The sequence below is a fragment of the Pocillopora verrucosa genome, chromosome 7, assembly GCF_036669915.1.
Source record: "Pocillopora verrucosa isolate sample1 chromosome 7, ASM3666991v2, whole genome shotgun sequence".
NCBI lineage: Eukaryota > Metazoa > Cnidaria > Anthozoa > Scleractinia > Pocilloporidae > Pocillopora > Pocillopora verrucosa.
In genome coordinates, this window is record NC_089318.1 from 17,630,704 (window position 1) to 17,649,945 (window position 19,242).

Genomic DNA, 19,242 nt, shown 5'->3' on the forward strand with positions numbered 1-19,242 from the left:
CTTTGGTGCTTTTGTTTATTGATCTTTGTTTTTAAAAAAATCTTGGGGTATCAATTCTAGAAATCGCCGAAATAGTTAAAACTTTGTCAAAAAGTGAATACAAAACACTAACTTGAGATGAAGTTGTCTGTAGGCTTATAAAGATGTAGATATTTTACACTTGTAGGTTCGTCTTCTTAAAACAGTTTTCTAGCCGCATATCACTGCACTGTCATAATATTTCAGGTTCCCTAACAAAAAATGAAAGAAACCTGCTCATCTGATTATCACTCATCGTGAACTTTTAGAGCTCTAACTCGGATTTAAATTTTAAAAAAATAAATAAATAAATGGACGTGTTTTTAGCATTTTCGTTTTGTTACAGTGAATGTAATAAGAAAGAAAAGAACTAAATCTTCGTCAAGAAGCATTAACTACAGTGGAACCTCGATTTAACGAGGTACACACCACGGGACTGCGGAAATTGGTTCGTTATATCAAGGGTTCGTTTCATCGTAAACCTCGATTCAACGAATTTGTGGAAAAACGCAAATGGTAGTGTGACATCGCGCCACCCAGCAGTTTGGGATCGAAACGATCACTTTAAAGAACATTTATGTTTAGTGTCTATATAAGTATAGTATATTGTACGTTTGGGATTCGGGATTGTGTTCGTGTTAACGAGGATCTCGTTATATCGAGGTTTTGTCCCATATATTTTATTGTAACTTTGGTCGGCTTAAAGAGTATCGTTCGTTTTACTGGAAACTTCGTTATATAGAGGTTCGTTGATCAAGGTTCTATGGTAGAAGCAAGAGATTATAAGTTTTTATTCTCTTACAAGTGAGTTGATGCACCCGCTCGTTTTCAACAAAAAAATTTAAAAAACTGGAAAGTGGATTTTTTCAAACAAACTTCTCATTACTCGAGGACGAATATGTCGTAACCAATGTCCCAAAGAATACTAGTAAAAAAAAGTACTTTTCGTGCGCCAAATATCAGTTTAGTTTCACTAAGATATTAGAAACTGTTGGTATTCTCTTGTTTTCATTGATTAACGTAGTCCCCTACGAACGATGAGCTTTGCGCATTCTCGTTGCGCGAGAGCAACATTCGACCTTTTCGCTCTCGCCCCACTCTTCGCGCAGCCAGAAAGCGAAGAAGCTCTGCGCTTGCAAATTCATTACGTGACATTTCTCGCAGGCCAAGGTAATGAGGTTTACTTGCGGGCCGGAAAGCCCTCGAGAAAAGGACAGTCTTTGGTCTAATGTCGTCTGTTTATGTGCTTCCTTATCTCAAGTCCTTGTGATGGGTATTTGCCAAGGGTTTGGTGTGTTCTTGCCAGCCATTATGGACGACTTTCATACTAGCCGAGAATTCACCGGTGAGTCTGTTTGCAAAATTATTTCTTATACGAGTGCTTTCAATGAGTTTTAGAGTATTTAAAAATCAGATTGCGTAAGTGAGTGAGATGTTTCCTCGCCCTATTTTATCCTCATGAATAACCCTAAAAAATTATATTTGCTCGTAATGTGCAACAATCATGTCGTTAGCTGTCCAGTTTGTTTGAGCACCGGCCGCCCAAGCTCCAGCTGTGAGATTATCATCTTGCGAAATTATAAGAGTTTGTATGGGGATATTTACGACCGCTCTTAGTAATAAAAAATGACAAATTCTCCATTTATCGTTATGCATTTCTAGGTTTACTACGTAAGGGACGCTTCTCTTACGTAATAAACCTAGAAATGGATAACACGCTTAAAAGGGTTCTTTTCAACATAGCTAGCGGTCAGATAATAAGCGATACACTGTGGAAGTAATTTGAGGTATTTTCATTAAGAATTTGACCGTTTTTTTTTTCCTAAGAGCGGTCGTTAATATTCCCATACAAACTCCTATGCTTGCGCCATGACTCTTATTTTGCAAGATGATCATCTCACAGCTGGAACTTTGGCCGCCTGTGATAGGGTGGGCGTCAGGGTAACCTTAAACAGCCGCAACGTCTGGACTAAGACTTAGCGACAGAGATACGCTGATGTTATGAAGCCATTTACATCAGGAAAACAACACTCCAGGAGAAAAACAAAGTGCAACGAGCCATATTATCAACATAACCCATCAATGACCATCCTTAAAAAGATCCTATTACAAGTAAGCAACTGGCAAATTGTTTAGAGGCAGCCTAAGCCTCACAAGATTTATAAAAAGCTTCCCACAGTTTCAAAATAATTTTTAAAGACATGCTCATCAGAGCAAAGGTCGAAAGGTCAGTTACTTCGAAGTAACCTAACCACGAAAACAGCAAGAGTCGCGTCGGCCTATCGACTACAGTAAATGAGCTTGGATTCTGCGCTGGAATCTGTGGCCGCCCGGTCATTTTGAGCTTGGATTTTTGGCTTGTGCAGCCTTAGGCTTCTCTTATTTAGTAAACCTAGAAATGGATAACTCGCTAAAACGCATATCGTTCAAGTTTTATTTGTGAAAATAAGGTTTATATCGGATCATGTCCCTTCGCAATGGGCCCTTTCTCTCAAGTTTCCTTCGCAATGCGCTCTTTCCCCAGGCAAACAGCGGCTGTGAAGGAGATGACTAGTTTATTGTTCCTTTGTTTTAACAATCTGTTGTTGATTAATGAAGTATTACCAAAAGGTGTGAAGTGTTATCTCTCTTGATTTATCCACAGCCTGGATTGGCTCAATAGCCTTTGGAATGAGCTTTTGCCTGTCTCCTGTGGCTGGTCGATTGTGTGACCGCTTAGGCTCGCGTTACGTGGCGATAATCGGCACTGTATCCTGTTCCCTGGGGCTCATCCTAACTTCCTTGGCAAGAAGAGTTGAGCTGTTCTTTCTCACTCATAGCGTGATGTTCGGGCTCGGGGCTTGCTGCTGCCGGACAGTGAACTTCCTAATAACAGCCAAGTATTTTGTCAAGCGAAGGTCGTTTGCGACCGGGCTGGTCACAGCGGGGACTGGTTTGGGGATTTTCGCTTTAGTGCCGATTGCTCAAATTCTGATCGATAACCTTGGCCTCAGCGGAGCATACAGGGTTCTTGGTGGTGTAGTTTTGGCGAACTGTCTCCTTGCGTTGAGTTTTGATCCTAATGTAGAGGAAGAAGTAGCATCAGTGGTGCAAGAAAACACAAAGAAAGGTACCGAGGAACCGCAGAGAAACCAGCAAAAACTTATCGATTTCTCAGTCTGGAAAGTACCTACTTTTGCCATTGTAACTTTGAGTTTTACAGGAATATCCATTGTACTAAATACACCCCAGTTTCACTTGGTAAGTGGTAACATATACTGTACATTTCGTGTCAGATTGTCACCGTACTTTCTTTATTGACTCGATCTCCTTCCCGAAACACCAGCGGTTTTCTGTGTTCTAGATTCGAATTTTACTGGCCTCTTATAGGTCACATGGCCTTTGATAAGTAAAAGTGTATCCAGAGGGGGATACATTTTGATCTGCTGGCAAGATAAACTGGACTGGATCCTGAACTGACCTATGAATCGGACTATGGACCGATGTCTTCAACAGCCAACAGCGTTAGTGATAATTGATAACTTCATTTACGGATTACAAAGGTGTCCTCTTAATTATTTACTTCAACATACCACAGGTTCGGTACTGCAAAGACTTGGGTATCCCTGAAGATAAGTCCTCCAAGCTGCTGATGATCTATGGCCTTAGCTCTTGCGTTATGCGGATAGCCTCCGGTAGATTGTGTGACATCAAATGGATAAACCCGATTTATGTTTACCAAATTGGACTATTTACCATTGCTGTGGCGGTGATATCATTCGGTGTAGTCTCTGCCTATCTCCCTCTCTGTGTTGTTAGCGTGTTCTATGGGATCGGAGATGGAATATGTCTTTCATTAACCAATCTTCTGCTGCTGACCGCAGTGGAGCCTAAAAGACGAGCTTCCGCATTTGGATTGGGTAACATGTTCATCTCGATTTCCACGACAGTTGGTGCGCCACTAGCTGGTTAGTAAAATGATATTTTCAGTTGTGAAGTGAAATTCTCGTGGTTTTGGTTACTCATGTAGCTCTACAATAGTTTTATAAATGATTATGTTTTGTTTGTCCCGAAAATTCATTAACCTTAACCGTGCTCGGGCGTGACACGAGTCTGATTAGGAGGAAAAAGCCCCATGTTCTTTTTTTTCGATTTAGGTGGCCTTATTTCAAGATGACACCTTGTCTGTAGAACCACAATGTCAGAAAGCGAAACCATAATTAGTTTTTAGTAAATGCGCTGACAAAGGGCTACCATTCGAAACGTCGGCTTTAGAAACTCTATACGGAGGCCAATTTACATTATCAACTCAGTTGATAAAACCAAATTATTTTGTTAGACTTCCTCACCGACGCAGCACCGCAGTCTCTCTAGAAAATTAACCCCCCCCCCCCCCCCCGGTCCCCTTATTCTTTATTAGTTTTGTATAGTTTACAAAAATATTGGGTTAAGCTGGACTTCCAACTCACAAGTTCAGTCAGTGGTTTCATTGTACTTCGAAGAGCCGACCTTCTAAGGAACGTGAATAGCAAAGAATTCCTTCCACACGGTTCTTCTTGAGTTTGCCGGCTCATTCAATTTCGTACAGCCAAGGAATGTTATACTTAGTTTTTCCTCCTGTACCAACAAAACACTTCTGCTTTTCGCTTGAGACAAAGGAAGATTTGATCGGTCTCATCAATCATTCTATGCCAACTAAAGTTTATTGAAATCACTCATTACAGCCGACAAATTGTCACCTCCTTTCATCCTTAATCCTAGTGAGAATGGGTATTTTCTACTGAGATGACTTAAACTGTCATCTTGTACTGATAGTGGCTCCCCTTTTTAATTGGCAGGCTTCATCGCGGACAAAGCGGGCTCTTATGAGTTGGCATTCTACATTGCTGGTTCCATGGGTATGATATTTTTTTGTATTCCATTTATCTTGCTGTGCCTAAGAGGGAACGCAAATCAGCGGGAAGAAATAAGGGCGACAAAAGAGAGTGACGAAGTTTAATGCTACTGACAGCCTCAGTGATAACTTTGAAAGCTGTTAACCCATTTCAACTTAGTGCTGCGGGGAGGAACTGCCTCTGAATTGATGAAAGACCTGGAAGACGAAACAAACCAATTAAGGTGCTAAAATTTTCGGATGGAACTCAATTCTGGACAATTTTGCACAAGTAAAGGCCTTCTGAAAGTTGATGCAAAAACAGTCGCTGATACTTTTGCCTAATCGTCATCTTCGATGGGGAAAAACCTTTGTGTTACAAGAGAAACGCACATTGTGAAGTTAAAGCAAAAAAGCTAAAAGTTATAAATAACTGATTAATTGTGGGAAATTGTAGCAAATGCTGTTGGAAAGTACTCAATACACATGAGTGTAGAGCGGAAGACAGTTCAAAATGACTAAAATGAAACACGCATGATTCCCTGTTCCCCTACAGGGAATCATGCGTGTTTCATTTTAGTCATTTTGAACTAAATAACTGACTATTATCAGATGAAAAAGCGAAAATTCTTTAATTTTGGAAAATAGTAAAGATTTAATATGCGGTTCAGTAAATACTCTAATGTACATAGTTACAAGCATGTCAATCTTGCTGGCTTTGCATTTGATTACGTCGAGTAGACCCGAACATTTAACCTCTAAGGGTGTATTGTGTTTTTCTGCGAATCGACCTTCAGTTAGACGAGTCGACTTAACTAAAGACGCATCGAATCGACCCGTGCAAATCGTGTCGATTCGTTCACATCTACTACCCCCAATTAACGCAAATTGCGTTTTGTTCTCTTCTGCGGATCGACTTCCGGTGAGACGGATCGACTTTAAGAACTCGTACAGTTTTTGCAGTTTTTGAAATGTGTCCTTATCTTCAAATGATTATTTTCAGGTCATAATACTTATACTGATATATTACATAGTACAGTAAAATACGTACGTAGCTGACTGAGCTTGCATTGGCAAGGGAGGATAAATCTCAAGGTTTTGGGTATCTATGATCTTCATACGAAACTTTACGGACTTGCGCTATCGCGAAACAACTTTAGAAAGTTAGAGACACAATCCTTCGTTAGATTTCAACGCTACCTTTTTCGCTTTCAGAAACTGATACCCAGCCCAAAAGTCACCAAATTGGACTGATATCAAGAAATAAGTATTCCAGACTCAAGTTATTTCCTTCGATTGATTCAATGTAGGTTATTTGTTTGTTAACACCGATGTGCAGTAATTTAGCGAGTTGCATGCTGATTTACTGATCAGCAGGACTTGTGGGCGATTTTTGAAAGGACGTTTATGACAGACAAAGCCTGACTCTTCGTAAAACTGAAATACTTTGCGGAGCACAATTAAAAATCGACCAACTTGCGTAAAGACCCGAGCCACTTTTTTATTCCCCTTGCTTTTTTCTTATTATGTTTTTAATTTCAGACTGCTCTTATCAGGCTGCTTTTGTTTTTGTTTTCAGGAGACTGTGAGTCCAATTCCTTACCGCAACTCACCTATTGAGATCTAAAACCGTCGATTTGACTCACGCCCATAATGAAAACAAGTTATGTGAACAGTTCATGCGCATCACATCACAAGAAACAATAATAATAGGGACCTTAAGCAGTCAGGGCGGCAACGCCAAGGAAGAATTTGATTAAAAAATGAATTTCTGCCTTTAATTAGAATTTCAAAAGTGGTTGTATTTGTTTACCGTCTCAAACGGCGCCACACCTAAGCTTCAGCATAACGTATAAACGAAGCGTTGAGTTCCAAATGGAAATTGAAGTAATTTGCCGTCGCGGTTTCGGTTCGCAAACGACGCAAATTGTGGTGATTTCACGTTGTTGTTTTACATTGGACGGCTAAGAAAGGTACAAAGTCTTAAAACGCACGTGCTATGCTATTGTTCTGCCAATTATATCTTTTGTTTTTCCATGTCCTCGTTGCCGTTGCCGTCGCCATCGTGGTTTGCTTAACGTCCCTAATAAAGAATTCAAGACGATTCTAAGATGGCAGTCCTGGAGGCGGAATTAATGAGGGCAGCAAGCCAGGAAAACAAAAGAGCGAAATAAAAAACTTAATTAGAAAATTAACATGATGTGCCCTGGCAGTTTTCGGGTAATTAACCTTAAAAACGAACTGTCTTCCCTATATCTTTTTCATATTTGGCAAGTATCGCATTTCAGTTTCTGAAAGGTTAGTATTATTCCATCCCGCGCTTTAATGTGATTTTCCCACCCTTGATAAGCCTCTGTTGTAGAAAATAAGGGACAAAATATCGGTTCGTGGGGGCTATCATCATCGTGTATCATAAAAACACCACTGGCGCTGGTCTTTCCCCGGTAGTCCTCTGTTCCTTCTGATAGTTCCTTGAAATCATTTGTATCTTCACTCTCGTTACTTCGCTTGGTGCGATATTCCTGTTCGGGAACTTGCACGTCTTCCTGATTTCTCTTCTTCGACATCAAACGAATAGTTTTTCCATCGCAAGGCACGCTGCAGGTGTCCTTCAAGGAACACTGAGATTGATCATATTTCGCAGCAGCTCCCTTTGGCAATTTCCATCTGATAGGCTTAGGCTGGTGAATATCAACACAGATGACGAGCTTTATTGCATCAGAGGACGCGGAGTCAGAGGAGTTTGCATATACCTCCTTCATGATTATCCGAGGTTCTTGGCAACGTGCATAATTAGCTAAGAAAGCATCGCAGGATTCAAACTTTTCCGGGTGGTCTTCTTGTATTTTTTCTCCTTTAAAATCTTGAAAATTGTGTAAAACTTCAGGACGCCTGCTACGACTACTCCTTCTAAAGGAAAGCTGAAACTGTCTGAGGTCTTCGTACTCTCCCTTCAGCGTCTTCACAACTTCGATTTTGAAATGCCGGTTGAATATAAGGCAGTAGAGGAGTGGATTAGCCAGAGAATTAAGCTGGGTCAGTAACTCGGTCCAACGGAAAACTGAAATTTCCCGATGGATGGGCATTTTAGTGCTTGCGAAAACGACGACCACAGATGGAAGGTAAGAGATTAATAAGACGAATGTTAGTATGGCTGTGGTTTTGGCAATGTTTCTCTCCATCCTTTGTCTGGCTTGTGAAGCTATTCCACGCATGTTATTTAGTTTTCGTCTGCGTACAGCGATGTTAGCCATGAGATAAAAATACCCAATCAGTGCTAAGCCGAACGGAACGTTTAAGGAGACGATAAATTGCACGATTTTAACATACCTGTAGTTCACACCTGCCCTTATTAATCCACGCGCGAGAACAGTTTTCAGAAAGGACAGCAGCCACGAGATAACCACGCAGCAAACAACACGTTTTTTGGTGACAATCAGTTTGTAATTCCACCACTTTCTCACCGCCCTTTGCCTCTCCCAAGCAATTCCAGTCATATGGTACAGAGAACAACAAGCAGAAGTACACAACACCAGGTCATTTGCCAGCGCTATACGGCAAATAGATACGCCGGTTACACCAAACTTCCTCTTGAGAAGGAACGCATCTCGAGTGATTGACAGGGGCATGGAAATGGCGCCTACAAGCAAATCTGACACAGCTAGACTGACCAACAAAATATTCGAGTTTTTCTGCAGCTCTCTCCTTGTCTTCACTACAAAGATCACTAAAATGTTCAGGAGAACTGTAAGTGGGCAGGCAACCGCGGAGGTTACTATAGAAGCTGTGAATGTTGTCGTGTCCGTTAAAATCCAAGTGTCACCTTGTTTTCTTGAGCAGAAATATTCTGTCGGCCCCTGACTTTCGGAGATGCGCGAGAGGGTTGTACTGTTAGAGCCCGTCATAGCACAGTGAATCAAGGGATGAAATAGAAGATAAGAATCACAAACTTAAATGGTCACTGAAAGATCTCATGATAAACCATGATTGACGTCTCTACTTTTGTATCCACATAATTACCGTCGGTTGGCGCGTCCAGACAAATTGCGTTCTGAGTCGTCATAGGCTAAACGTTAACGTAGTATCATAGTTTCCTTTATAACATTTACACATCTGTTGTTATGCCAATTTGCGAATGAAGTGCAGGTGAAAAGAAGTCTACAATGAACAGAGGAGAGGTTGGGGGAGTGGAGCTGAGCGGGGCTGGGATGAAGGAAATCATTCGAGAGCTAAGTACTTGGAATAAAACATGTGTCAACGTACGTCCTTCATATTCATTTCCCGAGTATAGCAATATCTTATGGTGATTTCATCGGTACCGATGGTCGACGCAACAGAACTACTGGTTTGCACGAAAACATTTGCGTTCTCCTTCAGAAACCCCGACTGATCCCACGCAGTCTCGCATGCCAGCTGTTAGGATGCAATCAAACTAATTGAAGCAATTGTAATCCGCACAACACTACGATTATACAAAGCCAGTGAGACAATCATACGGAAATGCCAAAATGATAAACCACTCACCCCGCAGGCCCACGAAAAAGTAACTTCAATTAAATATTTTCAATCATTAAGTTTGTGTCTTGTGGCGATTGCATCTATGTTTGCTCAGCGTCATCTGCTAAATCTGAAAGCGAACGACAACCCAGAGATTCTTCAATAAACTGATAGCGAAATATTTCGGGAACGCTTTAAGAAGGAGTATAACCAAAGTCATCTAATTCGTCAGTGTAGCTGATTCATTCATTTCAGCCTTAATTATGCATTGCCTGTGGTGATGCCAAGGTTCACGGTACTAAAAGTCATAGAAGCGGTTAACACGGAAATTCTCATAACATTATCAATAGACCATCCAGCAAAGTAAAGGGAGTATAAAAACTTATCAGCGGGAGGTTTTTGAAATCTCGGAAATCAAGTCGGCGAAGAAACTAGTGAAAAAAGATACGAGAGCAAGAGATCAAATTCAAACTCAGAAAGAGCTTAAATCCAAGATGTATCATTTTTTTCCCCATGACAGCTGCCTTGATTTGTTTACAATCAAACACGAGTGTAGTCAATTAAAATAAAAAACGAAAGCAATGGTTAGAAAGAACTGCAATTTTTTTGAAGGCGGTCTTTGTGACTCTCTTGCTACAGTTTTGACGAATTAATCTTAAAACAATTTCGATATAACTGGAAAAACTTGACACTTCTATCGCTTGTAGAAAGATCGAGTTGGCAAAAATAATAGTTGGTCGCTGCCTTACGTTTCTCTCCAAACAAGTTACATAATTTGTGTTTTTATAAATAAAACACTTCACAGCTGATAAGGTCTTATATCATCAACACATTTTTGCCGCACAATGTAACGAAACTGTTAGGAGAAATTCACTGGCATCTTAAAAAGGGGTGAGGGTTAGGGATTGATGGTGGTAAGTCTCAAACAGTTATTCAAATAAGAGTATTTCCTTGATAATAATGGGGGTATGTTTCTACAGAAACTGCGGTGCTGTGTCGGTGGGAAAGTATAACATGGTAATTTAGTATTATCAACTGAGTTGATAACGTAAATTGGCCACCGTAGAGAGTTTAAAAGCTGACATTTCGAGCGTTAGCCCTTCGTCAGAGCGAAACGTCAGCTAACGTCATTCAACATTTCCCTATTTCCCAGTTGATTCGGTCTTATTAAATAAGTTGATAATGTAAATTAGCCACCGTAGAGTTTCTAAACCTGACGTTTCGAACGCTAAGTCCTTCGTCAGAGCGAACATTTCTCAGTTGGTCCGAGCTGTTTTGAAAAAAAAGAGAGTTCCTGTTGATGGCAAAAAAACCTAAGCCGTTTTGAAATTGCAGCCGTTAGGACCTCACGGTTATTAAGGAGTTCGTGCCAGTTTCCTTGTCTTCATAGGTCATTGTCACGAAATGCAAAATCGAATGCCTAATCGCGAGTGATAAATAAAAAAGATATTTCTGCATTCATTTGTAAATATTGTTAAAAAAATTTGATGAATTGTAATTTTCAACAGTAAATACCATCAATCCTGGAAATTTTTTCTAACATTTTTATGTGAATAACCCCTTTATTAAGGCGCTTTAATCAAGCTATTTTGATTTCTTGCTCCAATTGCAGTTTTTCGAAACGTGTGTGTGTGTGTGTTTTTTTCCTCGAACGTTATGCAAATTATAAATTATCTACATAGACGGCTGCTTTCACCACAGAAATACTTCCTCTATTTTATGTGATTGATCGAGAGCGACTGAGTTTTAACTCCCAGTAACCAAAACAAAGTGTGTCCTTACGACACCAATACCATAATTAGCGGACAGGTGATGAGAATAAAGAAAATTATAAATTAAGGGAATCATTAGTTGATTTGATACCACATTCTCCGAGCTGAAATCTCAGGAATTGTGTAGCAGACAGTAAGGAGAATTACAAATAAGTTCTTAGGAGTGAAAGGGTTAAATTCATGTGTGGGATCAATTTCGGTTTAACTTTCACAGTTTGATGGTTAAACGTGAGGACCAGAGCAGACGCACGCAACATTTCAACTGAATGTCTAGCCCTTTGACTTAATGCTTTTCGAAATATTATCTAAGTTGCGAAATCATACTAATGTAAAATATCAGGTCACAGCAGGCAAATATAGTGGCCGGTGAATTCCGCGGAGTATCGACAATTTGGCTGAGGAGTAAGCCACGTTGCCTCGCAGATTCTGTGCCTAATAGATTCACTTCACAAGCCATCGTGACCTTCTACGCTGGCGAAAATATACACAACTATATCGGTTCTCTGAGAAAGAGTACCTATCAAAGGTTGCTTAGCCTCAAAAGTCTATCAGTTACAAAAGCTGAAGTACTTGCAGTGAAAATGCAAACCGCGCTTTTCATGGTACTCCGTAGTGACTACGACTAATAAAAAATAGAATTGGCTGGAAGTAAAGACAAATGAAACTCCTCTGCTCCCTGTGATTTGGGTCCTCTTTTATCACAATAAAAATCTTTTAATTTCTTATTTAAATCCGTTGCACATTTTTTGACAAACTGCAATAATCATTCTTCCAATAATAGATGAACCCATATAATAATAATAATAATAATAATTCCTTCGAGGTCGCTCGTGGTGAAGGGGTTTAGTTTATTTACTTTGTACGTATTTCTAACAGGAAGAGACGTACTGAATTTGACTATGGTTTTCCATGGGCATTATCAGCGTTTGAGGTTCCCTTTCATCGCGTCGGTTCACTTTTACGCAAAAGATGACAAATGGAAGAGCGGTACTGGCCAGTAAAACACTGCCGACCAAATAAAACGCAGGCTTGTAAGAATGAAACTCATCAGCAATGAAACCTGCGAGAAAAAAAAAAGTGAAATGCTACTCGACTCACATCAACTTATCTTCGGGTTAGATGGTTAAGTCTATACTACGAACAAGGCAAAAAAGTCAAACCTCGTTCTTTATTTCAAGGTTAATTGGTATTATCAACTGAGTTGATAACGTAAACTGGCCACCGGGCGTTTCGGGCGTTAGCCCAACGTCAGAGCGACGACGAAGGGCTAACGCGCGCGACGTCAGCTTTGAAACTCACTAAGGTGGCCCAATTACGTTATCAACTAAGTTGATAATACCAAATTATCCTGTTATACTCTCCCACCGACGCAGCACCACGGTTTCTATAGAGCCTTGCCCACTTTATTCACTCGTTCCTGATTTTCTTTAGGAGTAGCCATCCATAGTATGGGGTGTGGTCGTACGGATGAGACTAGTGCTAAATAAGACCTTTTAAGTGACTGTTACAAACCGGCGTAACAACAACTTATCGAAGTACCTACTTGCTCATCCTTAATGCCCCAATATCAGTAGGCATATTCTCCATACTGCTATATAAACATTTGCTACGATGCTGACAAGGAGAATTTGTTTGAAAATCAAGAGCTTTTTTTAATTTTGTGATCAGTTCATTTAGTTTTTCTTTTTTTTTTGATACTGTATGTAGAGTTAGGATGCAAGTCATTCTTTGGGATGATAGATAACGACGTGAAACAGCATCGACACGTCACAAAAAATATTCTAAAAAATATGTCAGTTTTAATCTATTAAAGTCCTAGCGATCAACTTTGTCAACAAATCTTTGTTGAGCAAATACTTGACAAAACTTACCAATCAAAGGAGGAGAAGAAAGAACGGAGAAAGAGCTCAAAGAGTTCGCCAGGCCAAAGGCTGAGGCTCTCCTCTTTGCTTCCACGCAGTTCAAAAGTACGACATTCATTGAAGTTAAAGTTATACCATTTCCAACGCCAAAAGAGACACTACATAAAATGAAACGAGTTTGACTATTCGCCAAAGGAAGAAGAATAACAGATACCGCGGTGATAAGGCTGCCCACTTGAAAAATATAGCGAGGGTTGACTCGCGTTAGATCACAAACACAACCTGCTACCAGTCTTGCAATACACGAGGCTAAACCAAAGTACATCAATAACCTTGACGAACTGTCTGCTGGGAGCCCTTGTTCTTCTGCGTATTTCACCTGAGGAGAAAAAAGAAAAAGTAGCGTAGGATTTTGCGATCCTAGTTTCTTTGTTCAATTAAATAGCATGAAGCTTGGAAAATCAAGAAAAACTCGGAGAATTGACAGTGGATCGTCCATGAAGCACCTAAGATAACATGGAACATGAGAGATCTTCAAAACAAACTTAACTATTTAACGGTAATTAACCCCTGCTGAAGAGTGAAACTAACTGCTCCTCGCAGCAACCCTGCTTAATAAAATATTAAGGTCGTGAGAATGAAGAAAATGATCGCTGACTTGAGGTACTTTTGACTTTTAAACAAATTCTCTTTAACACTGCCATAGGAAATGAATGGCGAACAGTGTAAACGAAGTACACTGATGATCGGTTGTAAACAGTAACTCGAGACCTTACACCATCTTCCGCCAGTTTTTCTCCAATTTTAACAGTTGATAAAGAATATAAACTTTATCCCTGCAATTTGAAGGCAAGAACAACCGGCAGAAACAGGTTGTTTAGTGCCAATTAAGGCATCCATTTATTAGGCAGTGTCTCACGGTCATAGCTTGAAAACAGGCCCTCAATATTAACGCTTCGGTACAACTCGCGGCGTTTCTTCGCCAGTAGGAAGGTATGAGGCCATGAACAACGCAAGCAAGCAAGAGAGATCTGCAAGGGGTGTACTGATAACTAGTACCAGACCCCCGGCAAAGGTCTCCCTAACTCGTCTAAAATCTTTCCGCAGGTCCAGAAAGGCGTGTCCTGCAGCGCTAAGAGTCACGAGAGCCTGCTTTGCACTTACCAAGTGAGTTCGAGTAGGTGACTGTCCGAAGCGATCTAACGCAAATGTCAATGCAAAGACGGTAAACGTCGGCACTCGCCAGACAGAACAGTCCACCAGCTTTGTTTGTGTCCTTTCATTGAATTTCTCTTGTTGCAATTGTATCGTTGCGTTATTTGATTCATTTTCCTGCACATTAGGATCATATGCCAGTGCTGGAATCCCCGTTACAAATACAGTTCCAGCCAGGAATCTTAAAGTTTTTTCTAAACCGAACCTATCCAGTAAACTTTCGGTTAGCGGTGCAAACACAAATAGACCCATTCCAGCAGCAGATGTTAGTATCCCTGTAGCAAATGGCTTCCTTTTGCAGAAATATTTTGAAACAATTAAGAAATTTGATACACGAACACAGCAGATACCGAACCCAACAAACAAGCTGTAAGTCAAATAGTAGACGAAGGCACTTTTGGCAAATGATGCTAAAACAAGTCCAACTGTTGAAGACAGCACCCCAAGCATGGTGACGAAGCGGCAGCTAAATTTCTCTGATAGACGACCAGCCACAGGACTGGAAAAAAGTAAAAGAAAGTATGCTAAGGAACTGATCCAAGCTGAAAGGCAACAGAAGGTGATAATAAGTCACAAAATGTTCTAACTCACAATTCAAACCTTCGTTTATCAAAGATAAGACATATAAGGAATAATAGCAATGGGGAGGAATACACAAGATGTTAGTTGACCCCTTACACCCTAACACCAGAATGCATATTCTCCATACTGCTCTTTATACATTTCCTATGGAGCTAGCAAGGAGAATTTATTTAATGATCAAGAGCTTTTTTTAAGTTGCTGACCTTAGTGTGTAATGCTAGTCACCCTTATGGGTCAAAGGATTTTAAAAAATTTCTTAAACTCAGAAGAAAAAAATGAAGCCAATACTAGCCACACAAAAAGTGCAATGTTCAAACTGATGTGAAATTAAATTATTTTCCGTTGATGAAACATAGAATTGACTTATAAATGGTTACCACTCTAGACTCTAGATTGAAAAAAATGTAAAACTCGGGCATGCAAAAATATTTACAAGGTGTAAAAAGACACTACAATTCTCTCAGGATTTTAAAATCACCAATTTTGTGCTTTAGTTATTTGGCACAAAAACACTTCAACCTTCATTATTATATTTTAATAAGCAGTTTTGCATTTTGACCACACTGAGGTTTTTGGTTATTTTTTAAAATAATTTATTTTATGATTTAGTTATTTAGCAAGTAGCCTCACTTCCTCACTTTCTTTTAGGTTAATTGACAAGAGAAATAACCAAATTGTAAATTAGGTCATTTAAAAGACAACCAGAAACATTGCTGTGTTTATTTGCTAGTTAACCAAACTGCAAAATTGGTTATTTAAAAAATACCCAAAAAGTACATTAATCTCTTAATTTGCCAAACAACCAAATTGTAAAATTGGTTATGGTATTTGCTAAAAAACCAAAAAGGTCATTAACGTCTTCATTTGCCAAACAACCAAATTGCAAAATTGGTTATGTAGCAAATAACCATTGTTTTCTTGGATATTTATGAAATAACCAATTTTGCAATTTGGTCATTTGGCAAATAAACACATTAATGTTTCTGATTATTTTTTGAATAACCAATTTTATGATTTGGTCATTTGGCAAATAAAGACATGAATGTACTCTTTTGCTGTTTTTGAAATAACTATTTTGCATTTTGGTTATTTCTGAAATAACCAATTAGTTTTGTGTTTTGGTTATTAACTGGCAATTATAACCACATAAATGTTTTTGGTTATTTTTGGCAAATAACTACAAGTATGTTTTTGATCATTTTTTAAATAACCTGTTTTTGTGTTTTCAGGTTGCCTAGGAAACAAATACATTAGCCTTTTCTTAACTTAGAAATAACCACAATAACCTTTTTTCTTATTTAGGAAATAATTGATTTTGCATTTTTGGTTATTTAGAAATGAAAAAAAAAATAGAACATGATTACAAAGTAGAACCCCACTGACTCAAACTCACTAAACTTGAATCCCCCAATAACAAGAAGATCTGATCTCTTTTGACCCCATTTTTTGGTCAAGCACTATCAGCTAACTCTAGCCCCCCTCTCAACTCTAATCAATTTCGTTTCCCTTGGGAGTTTGAGTTGGTGGGGTTCTAATGGCTTTACTTTTTACCACTTTATCCTGAGTGAAACTTGAAATGAGACTTATAAATTACATATTAGAGTGAGTTTCACTACTTCTGGACTTCAGCCCTTAAAGCAGGCCTAAGGAAAGGGTGTTAACAATCAGGGTTTGAGCCAGGCCGCGCCATTGCGCCAATCCCGCACTGCAATTGAAATTGTCCCTTAAAAAAACGGTCAAGGCGACAATTTGTCCCCTTCAAAATTAAGGGAAAAAACTCGAAAGGAAGCACACACGAAGAGTTTTATCTCGGTTCAGAAATTGCAAGCTAAAACAGAACGTGGAAAGTATATTTTCTTGCACGTTTAAGGTTCATTCTAAAGTCACGTTTCAGTCACACTTTATTGAACACGTACGTCTCATGCTCAACCAAGCATGGTGAACGCACGTGGCAATCTTTACTACGCTTTTCACAAACATGCGAACTCAAAAGTTCAAAAGCCGCCTTCACAATTACGTTTTTCGCTGCCCTCAATCATAATTACGATCACAAGCAACGAACCTTGAAACACAGAAACACACGAAACGGATTGAAATCCACCAATGACAAATCACAAACCATGACCTTTTGAACCTGTGAAAGTAAAATTTTGTTTCCTTAGAGTTCCGTTAAGATGATTGACGGCAGCGACAAAACCCAATCGTCAGTTGGCTTTTGAACTTCAAAATTCGCATGTTTGTGAAAAGCGCAGTAACATGTCACATCGAAAACGTGTTCGAACATTAGAAAGCTTTTTCGCTCGGAATCGAAGCCAGAGTGAATCAGAGAAAAATGATACAGAAGAAGAACAGTGTATTAATCAGGAAGAAACGAATGAGGATCGAAGGAAACCGAAAAAATCACGAACTTTCCTGAAAACTTGGTTGCGAGATCACACATGGTTGCGCTATGAAAAAGAGGCAATGTTCTGCTATTTTTGTCGGAAATCTAAGAAGACAAACCCCTTTGCAACGGCAGAAGGGTGTACAAATTTTAGAACCTCAACTCTGCAGCAACTCTTTTCCACAGCCCTTGATGTTTGGGCTAGAACCAACTGAAGAATTGTACATTTACGTTTACCAGTGATTAAGAAAGGAATTGAAGTTTACGAGGCGATGCCGGAACGAGATTCTGCTGTGTAATGTTTTGAAGTATAAAGCATAGTCATTGATCCTCTGTTTACATATGAAAAATAAAAATAAATTTGACATCAATAACATAACTTTTCTTTTTTGTATCACTTTTCTTGTATTACAAGTCTTACAAGGATCAGGTAAAAAAAATGTTTTTGTCGGCTTGCCTGTATGAATGTAAAAAAAGAAAAAGGCCGAATAAAAATTAATTTGTCTGTCCCCCTAAAGATGAAAATGTCCTCCAAAATTTTTGCTAAGGGGACAAATTGTCCCCCAGTGATCAAATACTAGCTCAAACCCTGAGTTAATAATGCCATTATTTGGTCTATAAAAGGGTCAAGATATATTCTTTGGGAAGGTCATCCACTGAAGGACAAAATGTGAGAAAATCCAGCACATCTTATGTCACACGGTACAAAGTCATTCCTCTACTAGCCAATAGTCCATGCCATCCCAGATATTTCAAAGGGATATTTTGTGAACCTCCACTGATATTGTCATTTATAGTTCAATTGAGGGATCATTTAAGGTACCGAGGTCAAGTGTAGAGCTCTACAGTCTATTACTTCTGAAAATTACGCACGAATAGAGCTAAAAAGAGAAGAAAAAAGTGGGTTTTATGCCATGTAGCTAGCCGGATGTCGACCCAAGCTCGTTGGCGATCAAAGGTTGATGTCAAATTGATAACATCACTAGAAGGTCAACAGTTCTGTATCAAAACAAGATTTAAAATAATGTTACCTATATCTTGTCGTTTTGAGTGAAAGCGTTCCATGATGACCGGAAAAAGGACTCCAAAGCTCAAAATAAGGCCCATGTTCCCCGCTTGGCAGACAAAGGCGCAAGCACACACAAGATATGACCAGCCACTATCTTGTTGGCGTTTAGGCCGATTTGGACCTCTTTGATTAAAGCAAATCATCTTTCGGTACATCACCCTGAAGAGAATAACATGAGTATTCTACGCTAGAGAATACTGAATCAATTGGGGGAAATTGCTCCGTCGTTGTTTTATTTCAGCTTTAATGGGATAGGCCGCTGTCATTTGCTCTTGAAGGCGCAGGGACACGTCGCCGGTGAAAAGAAGCTAAACAGGAATTTTTTTGAGCTTCCAGTGCGTTTGATAGAACGGTGTGCTTTCAAGCTAACGTGCATTTAGGATGAACCAGATGAACTAAAGATAACAGTTCCTATAAAGACTTCTCTAACGCGGACGATCAGTCTACACGATCAAACTTTTTAAAAGCTATTTGGCAAGTTGTCATAAAAGCTGGGTACTCAGCCGACATCATCGCCACAAGAGAATTCGAAGTATGCAATCGAAACATTGTGATTAGGCCTTTCCCGATTGTGCCCATAAATTCTGGATGATGACTCACTGTTATTCCTAAGAGTCGCTCAAAAGAACTGCCAAAAATTCAAAAAGTTGCTATCTATCTTTTTTGCGGATACTTTTTATATACACTTTAAATTAAAACCTTTATTTTCCGTTCGTCACAATCGGTCAAGAAAAACGGCTTGAAATTTTAATTAGTTGCTCACTACTATGGCGAAACTTACGGGTACTCTTAAGTCTAACGAAACAAAACACATAGTTCATTGGCTTCTTGCTGAAAGTCATTTTAGTCGATTTTCCTTTATAATATTAGATAAGGATCGCAATAGGCAAGGGCCTGAGAAACGTTGTCAAGTGACAGATAATGTTCAAAAGATTGATGAACATTCAAGAAATTCGCATAAATTTAAGTTTTCTATGAAATCCTTGCCTTTC

At 39.4% G+C, this 19,242-nt stretch overlaps 2 protein-coding genes across 2 annotated transcripts; one reads left to right on the forward strand and one right to left on the reverse strand.

The window, feature by feature from the left end:
* Nucleotides 1-1,191: 1,191 nt before the first annotated feature.
* Nucleotides 1,192-4,996, forward strand: LOC131784832 (monocarboxylate transporter 3-like). Its single transcript, XM_066170245.1, has 4 exons — nucleotides 1,192-1,363; nucleotides 2,663-3,258; nucleotides 3,596-3,965; nucleotides 4,836-4,996. The coding sequence occupies exons 1-4, from the start codon at nucleotides 1,192-1,194 to the stop codon at nucleotides 4,994-4,996; spliced, it is 1,299 nt and encodes a 432-aa protein (XP_066026342.1).
* Nucleotides 4,997-11,916: 6,920 nt separating this feature from the next.
* Nucleotides 11,917-18,912, reverse strand: LOC131784833 (monocarboxylate transporter 3). The gene is made up of 4 exons (XM_059101664.2): nucleotides 18,213-18,912; nucleotides 14,166-14,758; nucleotides 13,011-13,380; nucleotides 11,917-12,199 (listed from the first exon to the last, which is right to left on the reverse strand). The coding sequence occupies exons 1-4, from the start codon at nucleotides 18,403-18,405 to the stop codon at nucleotides 12,009-12,011; spliced, it is 1,347 nt and encodes a 448-aa protein (XP_058957647.2). The 5' UTR covers nucleotides 18,406-18,912; the 3' UTR covers nucleotides 11,917-12,008.
* Between the last annotated feature and the right edge of the window lie 330 nt (nucleotides 18,913-19,242).

What these genes read in the sequence shown, in the direction of transcription:
- LOC131784832 (XM_066170245.1), top strand. Translation starts at nt 1,192, where the DNA reads ATGAGGTTTACTTGCGGGCCGGAAAGCCCTCGAGAAAAGGACAGTCTT. An exon ending in TACTAGCCGAGAATTCACCG is followed by an intron (nt 1,364 to 2,662) that starts GTGAGTCTGTTT and finishes ATTTATCCACAG; the next exon opens with CCTGGATTGGCTCAATAGCC. An exon ending in AGTTGGTGCGCCACTAGCTG is followed by an intron (nt 3,966 to 4,835) that starts GTTAGTAAAATG and finishes TTTAATTGGCAG; the next exon opens with GCTTCATCGCGGACAAAGCG.
- LOC131784833 (XM_059101664.2), bottom strand. Translation starts at nt 18,405, where the DNA reads ATGTACCGAAAGATGATTTGCTTTAATCAAAGAGGTCCAAATCGGCCT. An exon ending in CTCAAAACGACAAGATATAG is followed by an intron (nt 14,759 to 18,212) that starts GTAACATTATTT and finishes GTTGCCTTTCAG; the next exon opens with CTTGGATCAGTTCCTTAGCA. An exon ending in CACCTACTCGAACTCACTTG is followed by an intron (nt 13,381 to 14,165) that starts GTAAGTGCAAAG and finishes TTTTCTCCTCAG; the next exon opens with GTGAAATACGCAGAAGAACA.